General features: G+C 52.9%; 1 protein-coding gene across 3 annotated transcripts; it reads right to left on the bottom strand.

The window, feature by feature from the left end:
• Positions 1 to 284: 284 nt before the first annotated feature.
• Positions 285 to 25,746, bottom strand: TCF25 (TCF25 ribosome quality control complex subunit). Of its 3 annotated transcripts, none has more exons than XM_074968958.1 (18): positions 25,588 to 25,746; positions 23,781 to 23,960; positions 22,226 to 22,300; positions 20,746 to 20,870; positions 18,440 to 18,505; positions 16,877 to 16,959; positions 16,093 to 16,223; positions 13,422 to 13,521; positions 11,568 to 11,661; positions 10,736 to 10,828; positions 9,360 to 9,465; positions 8,778 to 8,937; positions 7,184 to 7,271; positions 6,408 to 6,566; positions 3,544 to 3,634; positions 2,837 to 2,916; positions 2,057 to 2,129; positions 285 to 532 (listed from the first exon to the last, which is right to left on the bottom strand). In XM_074968958.1, the coding sequence occupies exons 1-18, from the start codon at positions 25,744 to 25,746 to the stop codon at positions 371 to 373; spliced, it is 2,025 nt and encodes a 674-aa protein (XP_074825059.1). In that variant the 3' UTR covers positions 285 to 370. The 3 variants fall into 3 exon arrangements, with proteins under 3 accessions (XP_074825059.1, XP_074825060.1, XP_074825061.1); XM_074968959.1 differs by having other exon boundaries at positions 23,781 to 23,991; positions 25,598 to 25,642; XM_074968960.1 differs by having other exon boundaries at positions 25,598 to 25,629.

Here is a 25,746-nt window from a genome sequence, read left to right as displayed (position 1 = left end):
CGTCACCCTGACCACTTGCGAGCTGTGGAAGAGGGTGGTAGCAATCGAGGGTCAAGGGGATCTTACCCATTAAGGCCTGTGTGTGGCATGGAAGGCGGGCAGGAGGGAGGGGACAGCAGCAGTTTGGACTCGGGGTTCGCCCTTCCAAAGCAGTGTCCCGAGAGGACTCCAGCTCCAGCAGGCTGGAAGTTATGGAGAGACTAAAAAGGGCTTTTTAAATCCAGAAAAAAACCAGGCCCATTTCCCATGGACAAAGCAGCAGGGAACGTCAAGGACCCGGCCTCTCTGCTCTGTGTGACTTTATTACATTGCACCACAAATCAGGAACATAATTACATAGCACTGTGTGGGGAAAGGGCTTGGTCTGGTTTCAATCCCAGTCCGCATCTCCGTCGGGATTTTCGTCGCGCGGAGGCTCCTGGAACTGGATATTCGCCAGCATGTCCCGCATGGCTGCCATTAGCCTGTTCACACCCTGGTTTAGATCCTGCCCAGCTCCAGCCTCTTCATCTCCATCTTGTCTGACCTCCCCCTGCAACACAGCGCAAGGCACGTAGTGAGAACAGGGAGATTGAGAGCCCCCAGCGCTGAACTGCTCAAAATGGCTTGGCCTTTAAACCCACAAGAATCAGGGCATTCAGATTTCAGGCTGCCCTGGGGTATAAGATCAATGAATGACTTGCACTATGAGTCAGTCATTTCAGTTGTGCCTCAAAGCACTTGCCCCCTGAGCAGCTTTTGAGGACGAGAGTGTCAGAATTTTAGACCACTTAGGGAAAGCAAGCATGGTCAAAGCACAAGCCTGAGAGTCAGGAGATGTGATTTCTATTTCTGAAGGACAGTCATGTCCCCTTTCTGCGCCTCATCTGAGCAAGAGGGAGGACAACTGTTGTGAAGTTTGCTCTCTAATGGTTATGAAGCACTGAGGACGTGCTGTGAAGTCACAAGGTATTACAGCAACTGCTACAGTTAAGGGAGCAAAAACAGTTATTATAAACTCACTTCCACACTCAGTTATTATAAACTCACTTCCACACTCAGTTATTATAAACTCACTTCAAACCATGGTGCAGAATTCCTTCAGCTGGTTTAATTACATGGTGGTTAAAAAAAGCACAGTTCAGCTTCAGAAAGGGAGCTGTTGTCTTCCCCCAACTATGGGGGGCTAATTGATATGGTGGATCTCAAACACCCAGCCTGGCCTATGAATAGTTACAACCAAGACTGGTCTCTGCTAGTTTTTAATCTAAAAAGCATTGGAAAACACAGGAGCGAGCGGGCAGTTACGTTTTGTCACAAGCTCAGCACTAAAATCAGGATGCAGCGTCCTTACGCAAGAAGCTAGTTACAGCTATTCACAAGCTCCGCCAGCACAGCGGTGAGATCTAGAAGCTGCACAGTTCTGAATTCTGCTTCAAAAACCCAACCAATTCTATAGAATTAGTGCAGCTTGCAGTTAAAATTTCAACATGAACAGTGACTCGGCCTCCTTGTTTCTCGGATTAGATGGTAGTTATACGGCTAACATGACTGCTGCTGTGGCACTTCCTCACTCGTGATTTGACCTCCCCAGCTTTCCTGGTGAATGGAAGCAGCCTGTCTTTAAATTATGCTCTTCAGAATACTCTCTTCACCAGCTGCAGGGATGAGAACGCTCGAACACACTGAAGGAAAGGAAGATTCCCACACACATTCTGCATGCAAACAGACCTTACAAAGGGCGAGAACCCGAACTGCTGCCTTCGGATTTCATTAACTGACACAAGACATTAAATGTAGATATTCCAGGATACATTGGATGAAAAGGCTTTTTGCAACTGAGGAAGACAGGTCCCTTCCCAGGTGAAAATCCTCCCCGTGTTCGTATTTGAGAACACAGACTTAACAACATTTTGAAAGTGTGTGTTTAACAGTGGTAGTTACACACGTAGCCTCCAGCTAACGGTGCAATGGGTTGCTTGCATGCACAATATTACGCTGTGTAGGAAGGTTCGGTGTGGAATTCCACACACATGCTAGTACACATGTGCAGCAGTTATGGATTCATTTAACATACCTGTAAGGTAAAATTTGGCAACAATGATCGAAAAAAGAGAGATAAAGTGCTTTCGTTGGATGGATGATTCGTCCTGGAAGAGAAAAACCCAAACAATCCCATTCAGTGAAACAAAGGACATTTGTATTTGACTCTCCCACACTCATCCCAGCTTTGCACGAAGACCCCCAGCTCCTGTACAATCTCACTTTGTTCTCTAGCAATGCACAGCTTTGCATAAGCCCGGTGCCAGGCTGGGGTATGGTTACCTGAAACAAAATGCTGAGATTCACTTTTGTTTGGATCCTACCACCCCCAGTTTAGTGAGTCTCTACTTGAGGCAGGAGCATTTCCACAGGGATGCAGGCTGCGGTCAGATTTCTGCACACCTTTGCAATGTGCATGACACTCAACAGAGCAGCTTCGATACAAAACAGCCTGCCCTCATGGCATCTATCCCAAACCCCACCTGGAGGGATCCCTGCCTCATTCAGAGAGATTGATGCAAAGTGACATTTTGAAGCAGTGCTAATACTGAGTGGCCTCTGCGGACTCTCTCAGATGGTGACCCACAGACAGCTACCACCCCACAAAAGTGGCAGGACACAACCCCTGTCTGTACGGTTCATACCCCTCATTGAGCGCTGTAAGTCAAACTAATGGTTCTACTGTTCTCAGATGGAGGAAGATTTAACTCCAAGCCCTGATTTCATTAGCGTCCACGCTGCTGTGTGCCTGGGCACTTATTAAAGCAAACAGCTGAGCTATGCAGAAAGACACGAATCCAAAGTGGAGAAATACCTTTCTGGTCTTGTATAGGAAGTGATGGAGTCCAAGGGAGGCAAGGGGTCAAACCCCATTACGGGCTGGGATGTCACTTCCTTCAAAAAGAGGGACAAAAATCAGACCCCTGTCAAAACACTGCTAACTTCTCATGCCTCCTGTCTAATGGAGCAACCATGTCACCCGGCATGGGCAGAGAAGGCACACAACTGACCTAGGACAATAAGTCCTCCCAGACACATAGTCCCATGTAGCATTAAGACAATCACAGCAGCTGTGTCATGGCCCCAGTTGCCCTAGCATAGCAGGACAAGTCTGGTACCCCCACAATCAAACACTCGCAGCACACCCCTATGCCCACCCCTGGGGCGAGGCGCTCAGGGAATACACACTGCAATGCCTTGGTGCAATGGGCCGAGGCTATTTCTTTGTGACACTATTAAGCCTGGGACCTATTTTTGGCTTGGCTTCCCCCTTGCCTGCTGCAGCACTTGGCCTGGCCCAGAACGCCCAGCTCCCGGAGGAGGGGTTCTCTGTGGGTGCTCCACAGGCAGCGAAGCCTGCTCTGGAGCAATGGGACAGGCAGAGACGTATAGGAGACCAACGTCTCCGTTGAAGAGCCCCACTGGGCTTGGTCTGACATGGCCAGGGGGGCACAAAGGGAGCACTTGGGGGGCCATAACGCACGCGTGACACTGAGGATACAATGCCCCATTTTTACTCACCAGGGGCAGTGCTGCCGTGGCTTCTTTCAGCTCCGAGAGAATCACATGGCGAGAGATGTTTCTGGGGGCGCTCTGGTACCGCACCTTGCGCCTAAGGGCGGACAGGGAAGGGTGTCACTGACGCACACCACAATGCACTACGGCACTGACAGGGTTTGCATTCCCTGGTGGCAGCGTCAGCTTCATCCCAGCCTCCTACGGAATGTGCCGTGCTCATCAGACCCTCCCTCGCCTGGCATTCAGTGGCTGCACCGGTCCCGGTGAGAGCAGCCATACGCTCAGATACCACCTGGGTGGTGCTCTCCAGCAAGCCCACCAGACCAAGGGAGCCAAGCGGCCTCAAAGGAACGCTGCTGAGATGCCCCAACAGTCCCACCCCTCACCTCCCGCTGCATTCCAATCCCTACTTCAAAGTGCTCACCCTACCCACACCTTGCCCGTCTCTGCCTCACAAGTCAGCCTATGATGAGCACATCTCTGCCCTCAGCAGTGTGACAAGGTCAGAGCTCCCCCCAGCTGGCCTGGTCACACTCTGCCAAGGAGGGAGCGGCCTACACACACAGTCTTTGCTAGCAGGAAATCCATCTGCTTCTCAGGTTCATTCCAAGGCCCTGGTGACAGCCAGGTGAGAGTCAGAGCAAGGAAAGCAAAGAATGGGACCTTCTACTGAGCCACAGATATAGCGATTCTCAAACTGTGGGCTGGGACCCCATTTTAATGGGGTCGCCAGGGCTGGCTTAGACTTGCTGAGGCCCGGGGCCAAAGCCCAAGGACTTCAGCCCTGGGCAGTGGGGCTCAGGTCCCAGGCCCCCAGCCTGGGGCTGAAGCCCTTGGGCTTTGGCCACCCTGCCCAGAGTGGTGGGGCTTGGGCTTTAGTCCCCCAACACGGGGCATCAGGGCTGGGGCTGGCTCAGGCTTTGGCTCCCCGTCATGGGGTCATACAGTAATTTTTGTTGTCACGGTGCAATGAAGTTTGAGAACCCCTCACTCGCAGCTCACCTCCACGCTAGCCCCTATCTCACTAAGACTTCACCTTCCTGGCACCAAAGCTTCTCCCACCAGTGGGAGCACCTGCAGAAGCTACTTGGCAAGAGCATAAAATGGGGCCATCCCTCCCCCAGACCCAGAACAGCAGAGGAGGCCCCACCCCTGCTAACCCTGGAGGGCACTAGGACCCAGGCGGTGTTCCCCTCTACCTTCACTTCTCTTTCCCTTCAGTTGACCCCTCTAAGTAACCCCACAAAAATCAGGGATCCTAGAGGCCATCGACTGCTCACTCTGCCTGCACATACCCCTTTCCACCCCCCACTCTGTCTGGGCAGGGACTGGTTGCTCCAGTGTTTGTCCAGCATCTTGGACAATGCGGCCCCTTTCTTAGTTGGCCATAGGCACCACTGTAATCAACACGTTTAGTAATACCAGTCCAATGCAGCCTTTGTTTGTCCAACAAGATGTACAGCCATCAGCTCTTCCAGCCATCAGCGACGCCACACAGTTGCCTACAGGCCAATGCAGGGACACTGGGGTCTAGACAAACGTCTGTACAGCTCCAAGGATTTATGCCTCCGTAACATGTGCTACCCTAACTGGAGGCGGGAAGATTTCCTCTTTGGTAAGAATGCTTTAACCCGTAGCGGTATGTGATCGCTGGGAAGCAGCCCAGGGAACGCCGATGGGACAGAGAAATGAGCTATTTGGTGGCGTGCATGCTGTAATTTGTAATGATGCTGGGTAGCTCACTCGTGCACTGCATACACGGTACAAGAGTAGCCTGACACCACTGGGCTCATCAACGCCAGTAGCTCAGTCTCACTGTCGAGAAAGATGAGGGACAAGGTAAGTCCCACTCATTCTGCAAACAAGGCACAATCTAGCCTGAAACTGCTGCAGGAAAGCAGGAATTGCAGCTGCGAGGGAGAGAGAAGCCATGAGACCAAGGCATGGGTGCGGGGGTCAGTGAAAGGGGAAGAGGTGGAGGAGGACATGTCTGAACCCAGACCGGCAGCCTCCTTGCCTGCCCAGACTCAGGCGGCCCTTACCCAGCTAAGCTAGGTCTCAGGAGCAGCTGGGAGTTGTTGTCTGCTATCCAGAGACAATCATATTAGAACAAAAGCACACTGTCTAGTGCAGGGGTGGCCAAACTTACTGGCCCTCTGAGCTACATATGACAATCTTCAGAAGTTCGAGAGCCAGGGCACACCTGCTGCCCCGAGCCTTGGCAGGTGTGCCCCGCTGGGCAAAAGCCCCTACCGCACCACCCTGCTGCAAGGCAGAGGTCCTGAGCTTCCCCCAACCAGTAGGTGGAGAATAAAGGGGTTGGGAGGGCTCGGTGAGCTGCACTTTAATGGTAAAAGAGCCACCTGTGATTTGTGAGCCACAGTTTGGCCACCTCTGGTCTAGTACTTGGCTGTTCAGATACTGCTGGTCCTGGCTACTTTTGGGGGTTCCCCCTAGTCCACCCTGAGGGGACAGGACCCAGCCTTTACACACTCTAAAGGACAAGCTGAAGGAAGTTCGAAGCCTCAGTGCAGCTCAGGGGCTCAAAGGCCTGGGACACCAAGGTGCTATCGGCGTTTGGCACAGAACTCCTCCACAGCTCAGAGGCAAGTTCCAAGGGGCACAGGGAACAGCACCTGCAGCACCTTATCACTGGTGTGGTTAGATCTAGACTGATTGTGCAGTGAAGTTCTACATGCCAGACTGCACGCAGCATTCTGGGCCTGGGATAGGGTCCAAGACAAACAAGGCTCTTATCTAAATCTAGATCCCCCTCATCAGAGTGTTTCAGTGCCTCCATCTTGAAGGTCTAAGGTTCTAGGTTATCTGGTACGGAAGAGCCGTCGGCCTCAGCCAACCGTACTCACTTCTGCGCAAACTCCTCCACCACTGGATCACTCGTGTCCACCCTCCGTAATACTTCATGAACATTGGTTTCCAGCCAGGCCATGATGGCAGGGTCCTTCCACAGGGAGTGAATCCTTCCTACGTACAGGGAGACCAGCTGGTTCAAGGCAGGAGGCTGGCTGTGGGACACAGAGTGTTATGACACAGCAGGCACTGCTCACCCCAGCCCACCCGGAGGCCTGTCTCAGATTCTCACACTGAACAATGAGCTGCAATCTCCTGTGTTTCCTATTTGCACCAGCCTCCACCAGCTTACTGTGTCTCGAATGACTAAGTGCTGTTCCCAAAACAGCCCCGACAGGGAGAGGATGAGAAACCGCCCCACCTTTCCCTGAGATCCAGGCAGTGAGATGATCACAGGGCACAGAAGCCCCAGAGCGAGACAAGCACCAGGAGGAGACAGCCTGCCCAGGTCACATGCACACACTAGTGTCTGCTGCAGCAGGCACAGACACTTGCAAGGCCCAAGATGAACCTATGGCCTACCTATATTAAGCTGGGGGTTTTTACTGGGCATTATCTATCTGGGTTCTCCTATGGGTCCCCATCAGCCTGCTACCCAAGTGCCTCCCATGAGCAAACAGCCCTCTCTCCCTCTCCCACTCCCTGCTGGGACAAGCAGCTACTCCTCTCCTCAGTTCCTGGAAATGCAGACTCCAGAACGAGCTGAGAAACCCGCCAGCAGTGCAAGGCGAAGCTTTGATTCCTTCTGTTGAAAAGCTTGGGCAGTTCTTACCTTATCTGAGCTTGGAGTCCAAAAACAGAATGTGAAGCAACCCTGGAGTCTGGCTGCACGCTACAGCGATCCAGCAACGGCATAAGAACTGCAAGAGAAAAATCAGCGTCCACCTTCAGCACACCACAGACAGGGACTGCCAGACCTACCAGGTCACCAGTGCCAGTGGCTGCAAAGAGCTCCTAGAACTGGGACAAAGGCCAGCTGGGGATAGCAGGTGCTTTTCTAGAATCAGGCCATGTCTGCTCTACAGGGGAAAGCCGATCTAAGCTATGCAATTTGAGTTACGTTAGTAGCGTAACTCAAGTCGAAATACTTAGATCTGCTCACCGCGGGGTCCACGCTACGCGATGTCGACGGAAGAGCGTCTCCTGTCGACTCCCCTTGCGCTCCTCATTCCAGTGGAGTACCGGAGTCCACGGCAGAGCGATCTGCAGTTGATTTAGCAGGTCTTCACTAGACCCACTAAATCGACCACTGATGCATCGATCACCAGGCGTTCATCCCCTGGTAAGTGTAGACAAGGCCTCAAGCACCAGACACATAGGAAGAGGACAACGTCCAACTTTATGGCTGAAGACTCTGTTGCACATTTTATTATATTTAGCAGACAGCAGAAACCGGACCTTTGTTCACATAGCTACATCTACGTGATGTTACATCTGCTACACAAAATGTTTCAAGTTGTGTTTTTTTAAATCACTGTCCAGAGCTTTGCATAAGCATTTAATGAAATGCCAAAAGGAATAAGGTACAATGTTGTGAAATTAACACTGCCGGCCTTTGAACTTGAATACAGGTTTTATTTTCGTCCTCATGACCAGCAGCAGAAAGGATGGGTTATGTCAAGAGTCAACACAAACTGAACCCCTTTGTTCAGGGAGAGATGGATATGCCTGCTTGCAAAGGCAAATCAGTTCTGGCAATCTAGGTCCCCTCCTGACCCAGAGGCGCTACATGGCTCGTCTCTGGAACAGAAGCACCAGCTGGATGAAAGTGACAGTGATAGGAGCCACAAACAGAGCATCTAAAGTGTAACGGTGCCTTGGAGGGAACAGACAGTAAATCTGGATCAAAGCATCTTCCTGTGATGACACAGAATCTGTGCTCCTGCCCCCAACCTGTGCACATGTGATGTGTATATTTATACATGGGGGAGAGGCACCGAGTGCTGTGCAAGCTAGGAGGGGAATAGCAGAGGGAGGGAGAAGACACAGACAGTTACTGATCCCTTTCTAACATACTGAAGGCTGAGGGCACCAAATATTGCCCATAAAAGCTCTACAGTCTTTTCTGTAGCCCCACTGCCATCTGATGCATGGGGCATAAGGCCACGTTCACCATCAGCTGGGAATCAACACTTGCACAGACTAAAGACCTAACATGGAACACTCCACCTTGACCTGAGGGACTGTGCTGCACTGCATCTTGGGACCTAGCGCCTGAGAGCCACATCTCTGTACTGAGAAGGGGCAGTGCCATCTGCTCCATTACAGGAATACTACGTCTGTCTTCAGTCACTGAGAATTTGGCCATTGTTTGTGTGCATAAATCCTCAACCAGACATTCTGGGGCTGTTTGCCACCACACTTACCGCTCGGGAACATGATCAGCGCATGCTGGAGAAGGTGGGCAGCTCTCTCCCGTGCCTGGCTTAGCTCCACTTCCGAGAGCTCTTCCTGCTGGCTCAGAAGGAAATACGCCAGCGGAACCGAGAAGGCAAAGTTTGGGAGCTGGGACAAGTTCCGGTGACCCTGCAGATGAAAGAAAGATTTCCCAAGCAATGGTAACATTGGTGCTAGTCTCAAGACTGCTAGGTTACACTCCTGGGGGTACCACCTCTCATTGCATAACCTCTGGAGAACTACTTCCCATTCTGTGCCTCAGTGTGCACATCTGTACAATGGACAAAGTGATACCAAACTCACACTATTGCTTATACAGCACTCGGAACCCCTGGTTCAACAGAGCCAAGTCTGGTATCTTAGGGTACATTCCAGTCAGTATCTGCAGTTCTGGTACAAGCGGCCTGGCCCTCGTCCCCTATGGTGCAGCTGCCCTCCCTTCTCAGCCCAGCACTCGCAGAGACAGGTCACTGAAGGGTGTGGAGCCCCAGGAATCTGCTCTTGTCCAGTTCCCGCTCACCTCCTGCCAGGGGAGCCGGCTGCCAACTCACCTCCCACTCTTGGAACATGCGTGTCAGGAAGGCGTATTCTCTAGCTCGGAGCGACAGCAAATCAATAAGCAGCAGCCCACACAGCGGGTCATTCTCCGGATCAAGGCTAGGAGAGGGGGAGGGGATGAACCAGAGGAGCAGCATTACAAAAGCTCATGGTAGAGTTACTCGCTCAAAATCAGACCGGACTGCTGGCTTAAGACTCAACCTGCCAGCCCCACAAACTGGTCATGGTTCATGGGATGGCACCGATGAGGGAAGCACAATCACTGCCATGTGGCAGGACAATAAGGCCACTCAGACAAGGCAGCGTCTAGCCAGGCCTAGGAAGCACAGGACCAGGCAGATACAGAACAAGTCTATGGGCCTAGAGGGGGACAGAGCAGGAGCCTGCCCAAAAGGGAGTCCAAGCCATCTGGAGAGAAAAGTACAGGTACAGAGCACAATTTTCCTGTCAATGCTGAAGGCGAGGTGTAAACTGTTCTGCTCTAGCTCAGTGTTTCTCAACGACCGGTCCATGGACCAGCCCCAGTCCTGAGATCTCCCTGACACTTTAGGAAGGCAGCAAGCCAGTCCCCGATATCAAAAAGGTTGAGAAACACTGAACTAGTTCAACCCCAGCTATTGCACTTGAAGCAGGAAGTAATTCAGGGAAATTCTATGCCCTGTTATGCAGGTCAGCTGCCCTAGACAATCACACAGGTCCCTTCTGGCGTCAGAAGCTGTGGAATAGCCAAGTGTGCCGATTGTCCCACAGAGTCCGGAGACAGCCCAGGCAGCCGGCAGAGTCTGCTGTCAGACCCAACACTGATCTCTGGTTCCTGGACCTTGCAACGCCCAGCGCACTGCATAGGGGTGATGCGCACCACCGTGGAACCCCACTGCTAACGGCCAGGAGGCCGAGCACGCAATCAGAGCAGACTGTAGCCAGACTCATCATTACAGGTGTAGCCCATTGGGAAGACAGGTCCTGGTGTGCAAGGCTCTACCTTGATCTGATCAGCCAGACCACCGGGCAGAACGTCAGCCAAGGCCTGCAATGAACTCCACGGCCATGCCTGGGCTACCCAGCATCCCTCCAACTTGTCAAAAGCAGCAGCAGAGCAGTGAGGCAGGAGAGATTCCTTTCTGCCCAATACCTGCCCCCCCGGAACCGCTCAGGCTACATCTACACCAGGGCCTTTGGGCAATGATGGACTTGCAATGGTGGGAAATTTTGCCAAGCCTGGTGCAGACAAGGCCCATGTGGTGTTCAGAGCCTGCACTCTATGGGCAACCAGAAATCTCAGCGCCAGCCCAACCGGGATGCCGTATGGATTCTGCACACACTCCCCCGAAGAGAACCCAAACTAGAAGGGCCCAGCACCGCTCTTTACCTCAGGATAAGTTTGCAGAACTCCAGGGCTGTACGGGGACAGCCTCTCTTCTCCAGGAAGATCATGTGTTTGAAGAGAGACAGGTAGAAAGCTCTGCAAAGGGCAAAGCAGAAACACGTTGAAAAATACACAGGCAGAAAAGAACCACATCACCCTGCTACTTCTGAAAAGGGGAAACACTGGGCCTGAACCCGGCTACCCGGAATGCCAAGGGCAGATCCAGGTATCTTCTTCTAGCTGAAGACCTTCCAGGCGGGAATGTGGACAGCCAGGTCCTGACTCCTTTTTCCAGGAACTGGTCCATGTCTCCGTCCTGAGTTCTTGGATTGTATAGAATGGGATGAGCTGGGGGACCCGAACTCAGGCTATACTCCCCAGGACGGTACAGAGCTGGGGCCAGGGGCTCTGGAAGACAGGAGAGGGAGTCAGGGATTCTGTTCCAATTTGACTGCCCAGGCTTACAGCAGACATGCATCTGCAGCCACAGCAGCTGCCACAAGCTCCTCATGGCTTTCAAGTTACAGATGTTGGAGAACTGTAGGGGTGGGTACTAATGTCAGAGTTGGAGAAGCACCTGAATTGTGACAAAAAGAAGTCTGACATCAAGTTGGAACTGGAAGCATGAGCAAATTCAAGGTACTGAGGGGCAAGCAGTTTCTGCATCCGTCTGCTGTTTCCTGACGGATTTCCTGCCCAGGTGCAGAAGTTGGGGCTCTGATTAGCTGGACATTAAATGAGGGTGAACAGCACACTCAGAACCACCTCTAGGCTGAATCTCATTTCCCCATACCAATCCCATGCATAGAAGAGGGAGAGGCTAGGAGGTCCTCACCTGTTCTCAGGTCTCCGGTAATCAAGCCTGCAGGTTCCACTGGTGAGACTGAACACAGGGTGAAACGCACACTCCAGACTGTACAGCGCTCGCTCTGCACACAACACAAGCACTATTAGGGGCATGGCCACACCTCACCCCCACTTCTCAATGTGGCAGTCAAATCCAGCCCCCCGGACACCACTGACAAATGGCTGCTCAGGGGCCTACAGTCCACAGACCATGCAGTCTGAGTTTCCTAGCAAGGGCCTCGGCCACACCAGTGACTAGTTTGGCAGTCTCAGCAGACCTGAAAGGCTGAGGGAGCCCAGTTACTCTGCAGGTCAGGGCCAAGTGGAACATGCCTGCCAGGCTGTATCTGTCCTGCACAGAGGACTGTGGGCAAGCCACCTTTCCCCAGAACTATGTTTTGGGTGCTAGGATTTTGAACAAAAATTTATCGGTAGGAGGCCTGGGCTCAGGGCTCAAGGATGAGCCAACTGCACAGCTATCTTGGGATTCAAAACTGCAGATTCTGTTCTAGCCCGTGGGGCCTGGTATCGCCTCCATCTGAGACCTTCCCATCGGCAGCAGCCCAGTGCTGGTTTCCCAGCACTGCCCCGGCTCGCCAGTGACTCTGTCTCACTGAAGATAGACTATCGTTATCTGCACGTGTCTGGGTCTGCGGATCACACCCAGCACTCTCTTTTCCATGCGGCGGGGACTCAAACATCCCTGGACCAGGCAGAGTCCCCAGCCTGCTCTCAGCGGCACACATGGACCTTGAGTTATTGCCCCTTTCTGAGGTTTGGTTTTATTGGCAACAAGACACCAGAGCAGAGAACTCAGTATAAGCTGCCTTCCAGAGCTCCCCATCTAAGAGCTCCTCTGTCCTCACTGGACCTGCCCAGCAGCACGACTCAGCAGTGACCCTGAATCCCACTGCCAGGTCTCGGTACACTGACCCCTGCATTCCTACCGAAGGGCTTAGAACTGGCACCCTGTTACACTCCAGAAACTTGCTAAGATCACACGTGCTTCCCGGCGCTCAACCCATATAGGTCCACTAGCTTCAGGCCAGCACCAAGGGGTTGGATGAAGACTCTGGAAGCCCCTGACCTTTCAACAGCTACATTTCCTATCCACTGAAAATCACAATCCAGCCTCCTCAGAGATTTCTGGAGCAGCTGGTCCTCTGAGAGTTCCCCTTCGCCCTCTGCCATCCTCAAAGGTCTCATGTCTGGCCAAACCCTGCTCCTCCCACTGACTAGCACCCACCAAACTGCACCCACATGGGACGTGACTGAGTGACAAGCTGGTGTGCTGTAGGTTCACACCTTGGCTTGCCGCACACTGACCAGTCACGTATGGGGGTTTGAAGAGTCCGTTTCTAATGAGAAATGGTAATTACGCTGCAGAGCTCAAATGCTATTGCCTACACTGTGTTCTTCCTATACAACTTCTAGCAGCAGGGGCTGATCAGTTGTGTTCTGTCACACTGGCATATGGCAAGATGCCTTGAATTTCCTCTCTCCCCAGTGAACGTAGGTAACTAGCTGGATGGTGCATGGCTGAGTACTCGTGGAGCTCACCTACTCTTTGGAAAGAACTGTGTGAGCTAGGAGACAAGGAGAGACTGGAAGTCACAACCCCAGAGAGACTTGTGAGCTGGCTCACAAGTCAGGAAAACTGGAGAGTCACAATCTCTCCTACCTTGGCATAAGTAGCCAGAAGCCACAGATATCGTAAGGAAATGTAGAGCTGGCAGGGCCCCTCTCTCTCAGCTGCTGTGACGCTAACCACGAGGACTGTCAAGGCACGCAGCAGTGCAGTCCCACACCACCTGCCCACTAGTTCCTCACTCCCAATTCTCACCTACAAGATCTCGGGCCATCTCCTGATCCTCCTGCATTCGACACACCTCACTGAGCTGCAGCAGCGAGTCCACATGGTACGGGTTCATCTGGAGCAAAAGCTACATGCAGACAGGAGAAGTGGGCTGGGTTGGATTAAGTGTTTACATAACATGCTGCTTCTTTGTGCATGGGACCCTGGGAGTCACACACTGCGAGGGCGGCAGGATGGCAAACACTGTGCAGTGACTTGGGAACCAGAACGCTGGGAGAAGGGAGGCACTAGAAAATTAATCTTATGGAGGTGTCAGTGAGGCTCAGCTGGTCGCATGCCTGCCTCCGGGTATGAAGGAAATGGGATCAGATCCCAGGCCATCACATGGCGCTCAGTGCTGATCCTACAGAGTAGGGTTGGGGTAGCCCCTTCAGACAGCACATAAGACCCATCTGTGGGAGATGCCACTCCGCTTTTCCTAGCGTTCTGCCCAATGTTCCTGCCTCGGTAGAAGGATGTGACTGGTCAAGGCTGCATGAATTATCGTTGGGTACGTAACGGCTGCAGCATTCATCTCGATTCCCCTTACACACTCATTGTTTTGACCTCTCAGTGTTCTAGGTACTCACATGGCCCCAGTTTCCATAGTAACAGAGTGCCCAGTGTCAATCCAATGGGAGAAACTGCTCCTAGCACTAAAAATTTAGAAGGTTCTCCCATGAAATCCAGCTACTCCACTGCTGAGAACTGGAAAGTTTCACTACCAATAGGACCTACACAAATCATGTTTTTTCTATGGGATCAGGTTAGATGCGGTGCCTAAGATTCTGCAGGCATCACAAATGTCACAGATAAACAGAGATATTTTGGCATTATGAACCACCCCAGTCCTGTTAAATTTCACCTTGATTCAGCTGAAAGATGGAAGAGAAGAAAGTTGTAGGAAAGATGCATACCGTCCAGACTCTACAACAGCACTGACCAATTGGGGGGGTAGAACATGCGCACTGCATGGGGGTGATGTGCACCACCGTGGAACCCCACTGTTACATGGCAAGCCTACGTGGCTCTGCACTGCTACATGGGAGACCCAGCTTTGACCCAGGCCCAGACTTCTTGCTCTCAAGTTGAGTACGTTGGGGAGGAAGTGTCTTGCACCATTTAACAGTGATCCTGGGGGCTGGCTAATAAGCAGAGCTGTCAAGCTCAGGAGAACAGCAACTAGCACAAGAGGACAGGAAAGTGAAAGGGGATGGAAACAAGGATCCATTAGTGGATCAGAAAGAACCTTATTTATTGGACAATGGCCCCTTTAAAAAAAGTCTCTTAAACGCACACGTGTGCTCATTTAGGGCAGGGCTTCCAGAGAAAGCATGTCTCAATTATACTGCATGAGGGCCCAGAAGAATTCCACTGTAAGCTTGTTACTGAGTGCTATAAATGGTGCCATCCGCTGTAATTAGCTTGGACACGCTCAATAATGCTTCAGTGCAGGGACTGTTCAACCAACATACCAGGGAAAGGGTACACTTTTTTTTCTTCCATGCAATTTAGTTTTTATAAACAAAGCGGTTGTTATTTTAGATCCTGCCCTGAAAGGTCACTTTCCCCTCTGTAGTATTTTTGACTTTCCCAGCTGAAGAGTGAAGACAACAGAGCTTTATTTGGGAGGTCTGGTCTCAATGGCTACCTAGAATGAATGCTCCATGCAGACCCATCTACTGTCTTAATCACAGGGCCTCAAATCTGCCCAGGGACACGCTGGCAACTTGCCAGGAGCCCCGGCACTCACCTCCTCTGCATGACACGGATCAGCGAGCAGCAGAGCTGTGGTCCAGGGAGATTACACATCTCACCAATTAATACTCCATCTTGAGCACGGGATCTTGAGCCACATCCGGCCCTCGAGCTTCCAAAAGCAGCAGCATGTCCCCCCTCCGGCTCCTCCTACGCGTAGGGGCAGCCAGGGGGCTCCACATCCTGCCCCCGCCCCAAGCGCCGCCCCCGCAGCTCCCATTCAGCAGGAACTGCAACCAATGGGAGCTGCAGGGGTTGTGCCCGAAGACTGGGCAGCGTGCAGTGCCGCCTGGCCATGCCTCCACATAGGAGCTGGAGGGGGAGACATGCTGCTGCTTCCGGGAGCTGCTTGAGGTAAGTGCTGCCTGGAGCCTGCACCCCTGAGCCCCTCCTGTGCCCCAACCCCCTTCCCCAGCCCTAATCCCCCTCCCAACCCCTCTGTCCCAGCCTGGAGCACCCTTCTACACCCCAAACCCCTCATCCTCAGCCCCGTCCCCAAGCCCGCACCTCCAGCTGGAGCCCTCAGCCCCCCTTCCCCCTACCCAGAGCCCCCTCCCGCACCCTGAACTTATTTCTGGCCCCACCCCAGAGACCTCGCCCCCTCCTGCACCCCAACCCCAATTTCGTGAGCATTCATGGCCCGCCATGCAATTTCCATACCCAGATATGGCCCTCGGGCCAAAAGGTTTGCCCAGCCCGGTCGTGAGCCAAGCTGCTCGCGCACAGGAGATGACGTGTCCCAGCCTACAGTGCCTAGCAGCATAGCTCAGTAGAATGAAGGCTGGGACTTTTAGCCACACACCCACAGTCAAGGTAATGGGGTGCAGGTGGCATCGTACAGTTCCGCCAGCTGCACCTGGCCTGGTGGCTATGCTCCGGGCATCCTTCTTTTATGACATACCACGATATTGTTTGGGTCCAGAGACTCCACTGCATCCAGGAACTTGAACTGCACTTGCTGGTACTCTCGATGGTGCTCAAACGTGAAGTGCTGGACTCCTCTTCTTGTCTCCAGCAGCCTCATGGCAATGCCTAGGGGTGCACATGGACAGCCGTTGCTCCCTCAGGAAGAGAGAGGCAGCTTCTGCCAACCAGGAAGAATTAGCTTCTCACTGCCCGCGCAGAGCTGGTAGCACTGGGGTGAAGGAAGCCCATTCACATCACTGGGGCCACAACAGGACTGTTTTCAGACTAGCTATGCATTCAGAGCTCATCTAGGCGACTTCCCCCTTAGGGCAAATGCTTCCAAGTTCTCCCCCCGCCCCCCACTTCCAAAAACCCCAGCAGCAGGGCCCTCCCAGGCACGCCTTTGATCAACCAGCAGGGCCACCCAAGGGAAGAAACGTTCAAGGAAGGAAACAAACGTACCTTAGGACCTTTCAGAGGAGGAAAAATGTTCTGAAAAACACTAAGCTACAGCATGATACTTGAGAGCCCTCGGAGGCCTCTCTGCAGTGCAGTAAGGAGGGCATGCCCCAGCACGGACAAACAGCGCTGTCTGCTCTAGCAGGGAGGGGAGCCTGGCCTCGGCGTGCTGCACTCTGCACACTAACCAGGCGCTAGTAACAGCCGTGTGGGCAAAACCAGGAAGTGGAGGTGTGTTCCAAACAGAGGGTTGGAACTCAGTGCTCCCATGGACTCGGCAGAGAGACCGATGGCTCACCCGAGAGCCGGGAAGAACTTGCCTGTTTTGCTGTAGCGTGGCCAGGTGTCCTTGGGAGCAGTCAGCCACGTGCTGCGAACGTACTGACGCTGCCTCTGCCGTGGCCTGTGGGAACCAAACACTACATCATGGCTTCTATGTACAGGACACATGCTATGGAACAGGACCAAAGCTAAGCGTGGGGATCGGCAGCAGATGATAGCTCTCCAGTGCTTGGATTTGGGACAAAGAGATCCAACATCTCATCTCACTGCAGCACTAGGAAATTAATCAAATCCCTCCACGGTCTCCCCCTTGCCCTGGTGTTTTTTGCTGTAGTTTTATCAAGTTGAACATTCTCAGGTGTCCCTTCGAGGCTCTGCATGGCTGCACTCCAGCTTCCACCTAGGCTTTGGCCTGTCAGCCTCTCCGCTCCATTGATTCCCTTCCCCAGCTCCCACTTTTTGCCAATTTCCCTCCTGCCCCTGGAACAGCTTCCCACTCCCAGTTCGCAGAGCCATCCCCTGACTGTCAGTCCAATCCAACCTTCTCTCCAGGACCCATGCCAGCGGGTCTCAAACTCTCTGGCTGGACTCACAAGATGTGTATAGGTTTCAGAGTAGCAGCTGTGTTAGTCTGTATCCGTAAAAAGAAAAGGAGGACTTGTGGCACCTTAGAGACTAACCAATTTATTAGAGCATAAGCTCTCGTGAACTACAGCTCACTTAGATGTGTACAGGATCAGTGATAAGGAGGAGCTAAGAAACCCGTGCTACCTTTCCAGGAACACAGCCAATTCCCCACACTTGGAAACGTCTCCCTCTTCCCTTGCACTAGTCACCTCCTCTCTGCCTTCAAATTCCTTCTTAATGAGCACCCTTCTTCCACAGAGCCTCTCAGAGATGACCTCTCCAGCTATCACCACCATCGCTTTGAGCTTGCGTTCCTACTGTACTGCATGTGTCTCAGCCACAGTGCAAGCTCTTTGAAGCAAGGGGCATCAGCTTCTCATTTGCAGGAATGGTGCCCAACACATTGCAAATAAATAATGAGACCTGCACAAGTACAGCACATGCAGAGGAAACAGCTGGACAGCTTCCCTGGGTCTACAGCACACAAGTGTATCTGAGACCAGCTGCAGGGACTGGGCCACTCTGACCCCACCCCACAAAACTGCAGAGATTCTACAGCGGCAAGAACGGATAAAGAAAAATTAAAAGGAATAACAAGGAAAACGTGAGGGCCCCATAATGACACAGAACAGTGACCGTGCTTTCGCAGTGCAGGTAACAGTAATGGGAGGAGAGTCATGGAACAAAAGCAAGGACGTGGTATGAATCTGGATGAAGTCTTGCCTTCCTCCACACAAACGTCTAGTGCTTCACTTTTTTTAGAAAAAAAAAAGATTATTTCTGCCTCCCTCAGGGTCACTCGTAAGTAAGTGAGGAGCCCTGGAAGAGGAGTATAAACAATATGCCTGTGGGCACTCTCTCTAGCCTGCCCGTCTAGGAGAAGGGTTGGAGGTACAGTCTGTGGTACCACTAGAAATGAAGAGAGACTGATCCATGCTTTGAAAATATAGTTAATATTGCAACTCTGGTCTCACCTCTGATCGCCAAGAACGGCCCGAGCCCCAAAGTACCTCTTCAGCTCAGTCTCTGGATTCAAGTTTCTGGAAAATGTAAGATACAGGTGAGGAAAACCACCAAGAATTATTCCCAGAGCAAGCTTTTCTGAAGCGGCATTCACCCATTTTACCAATATTGAAGTCACCTGTTTTCAAACTCCTGCACTGATGCCCAGATCAGTGATCTGACACTCCAAAGCTAGGGACCATGCGAGGATGTTTCAAGATTCAGATTCAACCAGTTTTTCTACAGGGAACATAGTCACATTTGAAAGACTATGTTCAGTCACGGAATAATACTGCTGCCCTCTCTAGGGCAATTGGTGTAATTAGTATAAACTTTAGACTAATTTAGACTCTAAAGCATCAACAGAGAACCCTCTGTTCAGGGCTGCTTTATGGATACTTATGCTTGATCCTAAATAGAAAAACATAGGACCCCAGTTTCCAAATTGTGTACACACTTTGGAATTAATTGCTGGAAACAGGAATCTATCAGACCTGGAGAACAAGTCCTCGATCCACATAGCAGATTCTGCATGGGCAAGCGACCCCACTGCCTGGAAGGGACACATGACACAGCAGTGTACGCCCGAATCCAATCACAAATTCTATCACGTTTTGTATGTGGAAATGTTGGACACTGACTGCACCACCCTGGACACACCAAAAACCAACCCACTGTCCTGCGTTCCAGCCAGCTCCCGGCCCAGAAAAGGTGTGACACACCGGGCTGACAGACTAATACTAACAACCATTCAAGCTACAGTCTGGGGCCAACAACTTGACCGTCTGTCCATGACCGGCCCCTTCCCATTTCTACACAGGGGGTCATGGGAGAGGGGCCAGCACCTGGTGGGTCTGTAGCTTCTCAGCCTGAGCACATGGCTCAGGGGGCCCTATTTAAGTGCAGGGTACTTCTGCTCTGCAGGGAGCAGACCTGCACCACACATAAGGACTTGCAGCAGAGAGAGGTCTGAGAAACCTCGGACTCACAAGAAGGGTGAGCTCAGATCAGTGGAGAGGACATCTTAGGAATTTCATTGTTTTCATAGCTCTGTCACTCAAGTGTCCTAAGGGTAAAGTCGCTGCAACTACAAAATTCCCTGGGTAAGCTTGGGTGCCATGCTGTCTTCCAAGGGATTCAACTAGAAGCCCACAGGTCGGGGGAACTCTGAAGGAGTGTGTCAGTGACTCGGGGCCTCAGCAGGTCTCAGACACTGGGTTCAGGGTCTAGAGAGGCTGAGTAATAGCACCCCATGTCCCAAAGATGGGTGCCAGACAAGAGGTCGGAAGCTGGGAGCACGACCCATGGTCCTAGGACTAGAAACAGTGACTAGACTCTACTGACCCACCTGGCTTGGAAGCACATGGGATCCAGTGATTGGACCCATCCACAACACGCTGGTGACTGTACAGTGGGGTACGGCCAGGATGAGACAGGACCCCTCTAATATCTGTGGCCATTTCGTTCCTCAGCTTTTTGTTGAGATCAGCGGATGAGCCAGTTTGGTGGTGGTCACACGTGGACAAGTTCACTGCTGGTTGTATTAGCTCTGTGAGGCCATGATGGTACCATACAGACCCCTGCAGAGGATGGACCATGCTGTGCTTGGCACTGAGGCTACGTCTACACTGCACTTTCATCACTAAAACTTTTGCTGATCAGGGACATGAAAAAAACCACCCCCCTGACTGACAAAAGCTTTACCGATGAAAAGCGCCGGTGTGGACAAAGCTACTGCCCCGTGCTAGGGATGGTTTTATTTTGTCATGGGAGAGCTCTCTCCTGCCGACAAAGAGTGGCTACACTGCATGCCTTACAACAGCAAGGCTTTAGCGGCACAGCTGTGCCACTGTAAGCTGCGTAGTGTAGACATAGCCTGAGTGTTGTTGGAATGAGGAAGATTATAACCTGTCTGGATGCAGCTGCAAGGCATAAATCAGCTGCCCAGTTTAATTTGGTGGTGGTGCTTTACCCTGCCAGGTTGCAGCAGCTCTTTAGAGGTGCCTCTGTACTGGGATGAGGAACACCAAAAGCATTACCAATAACTCAGCCTTTCGACTGAAGCAACAGGTGGTCAGATTATGAGCTGCCCTCAGTTACCAATGCTGCAGCACCTTTTCAGCATGGTGCCAACTCAAAGCCAGAGAGAGCACTTTACAGCAAGACTCCCAAAGCTCCCTTGGGACAGGAGTTCCCTACACGCTCAAAGACCTCAGAGCAATGAGCAAAGAAAGCCCCCTCAGAAAGCAGGAGGGAGACGGGCAGCGATGCACATTACCTGTGCTCTACGTAGAGCAGAGGCCGACTGTCTGCGATTACACCACTCTTGGTGTCATACGACAGCCCACTGGAATCCTCCATTTTCTCCAGAATGCTGTCAATGTCTTCCAGGTCATCGTCTTCCTTAAGGCACCATGCAAAGACATCACAACCATTAAAGAATCGGTCTCACCCCAGCTCGCAAGAGAACAGATCACTCCTGCCTTTCTGGATGAAGTCCCATTCTGGGCTGGCTGCTCCTCCCCACTTGCCTTGCTGTTCGTCCATTACATGATGACTCATGCTATTCTCTCCATCATTAGCCTTTAACTCAAGACTGGCCGTGGTGCTAAAACAAGTGCTCTAACTCAGTCACAAGTTATTGGGTTCAGTGCAGGAGTCACTGGGAAAGATTCTCTGGCCTGTGCTAGGCAGGTCAGACTGGATGATCAGAAGGGTCCCTTCTGGCCTTAGTGTCTACAAGTTTGAGTTTGTACTTTTTTTAACCCTTGGCTGTGCCCTCCCTGGTGATTTTATTTCCATGTTCTATGTTTGTTTGATTTAGATTAGAACCTCTTGGGTGCTGCAACTATACGAGTTCTTTAAAACTCGAAAGCACCATGAAAAGTTACAGTGCTACGTAAATACTGACTACTAGCAACAGTCAGCCACCAGTGCCTGCTTCAGATAGGAACACTGTCCTCTTCCCTGAAGTACTGCATATTGCACAGATCACAGCCAGTCCCTTGACGTCAACTACACAAACAATGGATTGGATACACACCGGACAGGGCTCCTGATTCCGCTCAGAGTGAAGCCTACACGCTTCCTTCGGAGGAGACAGTTTAGTCAGACTCGGCATCGGTGCCCTTCCCCCATCCCAGCCACACACACATTCACCGCTGCATGGAGAGGACACTGGGTCCAAGGACACTATACTCGGCACCAGCCACCGCTCTTGGTGGCACTTTTGCTACTAGAAGTCAAACTGGCATCAATCCAGCGACGGTAGCGTGCCGCTATGCAGGGGACGACTGCCCAGGCCTGGCAAAGCAAGAGGACAGCACACCAGTGTTGCTCTCAAGTGAGCCCTCTTGCCAGGGACTGGAACACTGGCAGCTAGAGAGAGCAGTGTCTAGCCCTGCCTAGCAGGAAGAGTCACTGTATGCAGGGCCTGGGAGGATATGGGAAAGAAAAAAGGGAAGGGCACAAAAGCAAGATCCCAGAGGATCCCCCACACCACAAAAGTCATTAAGATGAAAGATGCTGGTTAGACGGTTCCTGCTTTAATAACTTGCAGCGGAGCTCTAGGGACACGAATGCAGGCTATGAAACACGAATCACAGCCTCCAAATAAATAAGTGCAACACACTACGTAGCACTTTCTGTGTATGGATCTCAAAGCACTTCACAAATGTGGGCGACCGCTCCCAGGGGTCTCCCAAGCCTGGAAAGAAGGAAGGGGGTGGGGCTAAATCCCAGATCTGATGCAGACATACCGGAGTCTCACCAGCTGCAGTTCTCTTGTTCTTCCGTTTCTTTTTTTTCTTCCGTGGCTTGTTAGTTGATACAGGCTATGGAGAGAAATGCAACAGGCACCAGTGAGTGCATGGGAGGGAGGCAGCAAGGAAGGTAGAGGTGGCATTTCCAACAGGAACACAGACTGTCATGGGCTCGGCCTAGGAAAGAGCCGTCTCTGTCACACTTGAAACAGGGAACAAGATTAGGGAAGGGTGACGGCAAGAGGTCACAAAATGCATCAACCATCAATTCTCAGCCTTAAGGGGTTAAATGCAAACCGTAGTATTCTCATACCAGTGTCTGGGTCTGATTATTCAATACAAGATCAAGCAAGGAACATTCTGGTTTCTTCAGGATTGGAGGGAGTTGTTTTAACCTCCCTTTGCTCCCCCAAGTCTCAGTGGTAATTAACATTTCTTTTGTTTATTCTTTCCTTTTACAGGGGTATCTCAAAAATCACTCATTACCATAGAAACATAAAGCTGCCTGAAAACATCACAGGCGATACTGGCTCTCCACTCTGTCTAGGTACAACTACTTAGACCCTAGACTTATCCAACACGGCAGGCAGGCGTACTCTTTTCCCAGGGCACACAGAGCTAAAACTCATTCTCAGGAGTATTGGCTCCACACAGATATTGTATCTGGAGATGTATCCACAGCTTAGGCAGCGCTCCAGAACCACCACCTCTGAAATATCATGTAGTTTTTGTAATTTGGAACTAACTTAACTAACTTGCCCCTTCTCTTATGAGCTTCCCCCACAGCATACAACAGTGAAGCTGCTTTCCATCTTCGACCCTGACAATCCCCCTCACTTTTCTTAATCTAAGACCAAAACCAAAAAACCCCAACAAAGCACTACTGTCAAGCCCCCCAAAACCCAGTATTTAACCTGCATTCCCTTGTACCTGTTTGAAATCTTCATGTAATTCTGCATATGTGCATCTTCAAAGCAAATGCATCAGTGTACTTTGTTAAGACAACAGACCTGTCCTTGTAAGCAACCCAAGAACTAATTCAAGTGGAGGGGAAAAAGGACAATAATTTCTATTTCAAGCTACCAATGATTTTTTCCCCCTTCCATACATTTTGCATGAATTTAGTCCTCATGAAAATATAGGACTAGTAAGAATGGCACAAGCCACTTACCTCAGGTAACTGCTACAGTAACTTTCTCTTCACAGCTGATCACCATGTCCTGATCCAGGTATTCCACTACCCTCCCAACAGACTGCTCTACCCGGGCACCTCACTCCCAACACACCTATGCCCTGCTGTTCCAACCCTAGGCCTCACACTGTCAGTCAGGCCAAGGTATGCAGTGCTTTGGGGGAGGTGGACAAATGGCATCTCAGTTGAAACCAGTCAATTTCACTTATTTGAATTCTGGTCCCCAGAGGTCACAGACTGATGCACTAACCCAGTAAGGCAAGGAGCTACCGATGCCAGTATGAAGAAGGAGTAAGAACTCTCTTAATAATTATGACTAATCCCTAGCGGGTGTGGATATTGTTGAACATTCCCAGGTACCTGCAGTTTGGTCACTGTCTGGTCCTGTTGTCGAGTCTCTTCTCCAGCTCTCTGCCCATCACTCTCTGGCTCTCCAGTTTCAGCTTCTTCATTGTTCCCTGTGCCATCTTGCTCGTTCAGTCTGGACTCTGCCCTCTCCTCTTTGGATCCTAAATCATCCTCCAATTCTTCATTGGTTATCTGTGCAGACAGGGGTACAAGGTTCAGGAATCTGGGGAAAACAGAGGGATGGATACTTGGCTGAGTCTTCATTGCCTTGGTTCCCACCAGCACAAAGCTGCACACCAGGAGCACGGATCTGTATTTTACTCACATCTACAGAAAGAAAAACCCTGCCAACGTGACAGGAGCAGAAGCTAAAGTTGGCCATTCGGTAGAAGCCTACAAGAAACTTGACAGGAGTTTGGCTGCTGGTGTGCAGAGATCAGAGCCTATCATGCTCACCAAGGCTGTCTCTTTGCTCCCTGTCTGCCCATCCATCTATCTGTTCTCTCTTGTCTCATCTAGGAGCCATTGGGGCCTGGACCAGAACTGGGGCTCCCAGGCGATACCACAATACAAATGAGAGGAGAGAAGTGGGGCTCAGCCTGGATGGCTGTATGCCCACCGGGGTGGGGAGGAGATAGTGGGCACCCAGCTGCACGTCCAAGCTGGTACCTGGAATGCTGGCACCGCTCACTTGTCCCGAGTGAACATGGGTGAGCCAGGGGCCAGCAGGGCCCGCAGCAGAAGCTCTCACAGCCCGGACCCCTGACTCGCTCACTGCCAGAGGGATGGGGGGGGATCCGGCCACCCGGCCCATCCACTGCCAGCAAAGGGCCGAGGAGCCCCGCTGGGGCAGCCGAGAGCTGGGGATAGCCATGGAGCAGGGGCTGGCGGGCCCGGCCTCCATTACGCCCCCTCCCCTCACAGCGGGGCAGCTCCGCATTACAGCCCGCTGGGGCGGGGGGCACTGCTAGGACCTCCCCACGCACTTCCATCCCCCCTCTGTCCTTCCACCGCTCCCGCCCCCAGCACTTCCACCGCTCCCGCCCCCAGCACTTCCACCCCCCCCCCCCGCTCGGTCCTTCCACCGCTCCCGCCCCCAGCACTTCCACCCCCCCCCCCGCTCGGTCCTTCCACCGCTCCCGCCCCCAGCACTTCCACCCCCCCCCCCCGCTCGGTCCTTCCACCGCTCCCGCCCCCAGCACTTCCACCCCCCCCCCGCTCGGTCCTTCCACCGCTCCCGCCCCCAGCACTTCCACCACCCCCCCCCGCTCGGTCCTTCCACCGCTCCCAGCACTTCCACCCCCCCCCCCCCCGCTCGGTCCTTCCACCGCTCCCGCCCCCAGCACTTCCACCCCCCCCCCCGCTCGGTCCTTCCACCGCTCCCGCCCCCAGCACTTCCACCCCCCCCCCCCGCTCGGTCCTTCCACCGCTCCCGCCCCCAGCACTTCCACCCCCCCCCCGCTCGGTCCTTCCACCACTCCCGCCCCCAGCACTTCCACCACCCCCCCCGCTCGGTCCTTCCACCACTCCCGCCCCCAGCACTTCCACCACCCCCCCCGCTCGGTCCTTCCACCATTCCCGCCCCCGGCACTTCCACCCCCCCCCTCGGTCCTTCCACCGCTCCCGCCCCTTCCACCCCCCCCCCGGTCCTTCCACCGCTCCCGCCCCCGGCACTTCCACCCCCCCCCTCGGTCCTTCCACCGCTCCCGCCCCTTCCACCCCCCCCCGGTCCTTCCACCGCCCCCGCCCCCGGCACTTCCACCCCCCGCCCCCTCGGTCCTTCCACCGCCCCCCGGCCCGGCCCGGCCCGGCCCCTCACCAGCTCGTACAGGTTGCTGACCCCGCCCCGCTCCGGCCCCCTCCTGCCGCCGCTCGGCTCCTCCCCCGCCCCCTCGGGGCCCAGCCGCAGCCCCCCCGGCTCCAGGGGCTCCTGGCCCCGCTGCTCCCCGCGCAGCCTCCGCAGGGCCCGCCGCGACAT

The sequence above is a fragment of the Natator depressus genome, chromosome 12 (genome assembly GCF_965152275.1).
Source record: "Natator depressus isolate rNatDep1 chromosome 12, rNatDep2.hap1, whole genome shotgun sequence".
Classification (NCBI taxonomy): domain Eukaryota; kingdom Metazoa; phylum Chordata; order Testudines; family Cheloniidae; genus Natator; species Natator depressus.
Note: the sequence above shows the minus strand (reverse complement) of the source record. Positions and strands in the feature narration are given on the sequence as shown.

Bases quoted from the DNA above. Each gene is read 5' to 3' on its own strand.
- TCF25 (XM_074968958.1), bottom strand. From the start codon at position 25,746: ATGTCGCGGCGGGCCCTGCGGAGGCTGCGCGGGGAGCAGCGGGGCCAG. The intron at 13,522-16,092 runs GTATGTCATAAA...GTCTGCATGTAG, and splicing joins TGGACCCAAACAATATCGTG to CTTTTGCTCCAGATGAACCC. The intron at 7,272-8,777 runs GTAAGTGTGGTG...TTTCTCTTGCAG, and splicing joins GCTGATCATGTTCCCGAGCG to TTCTTATGCCGTTGCTGGAT.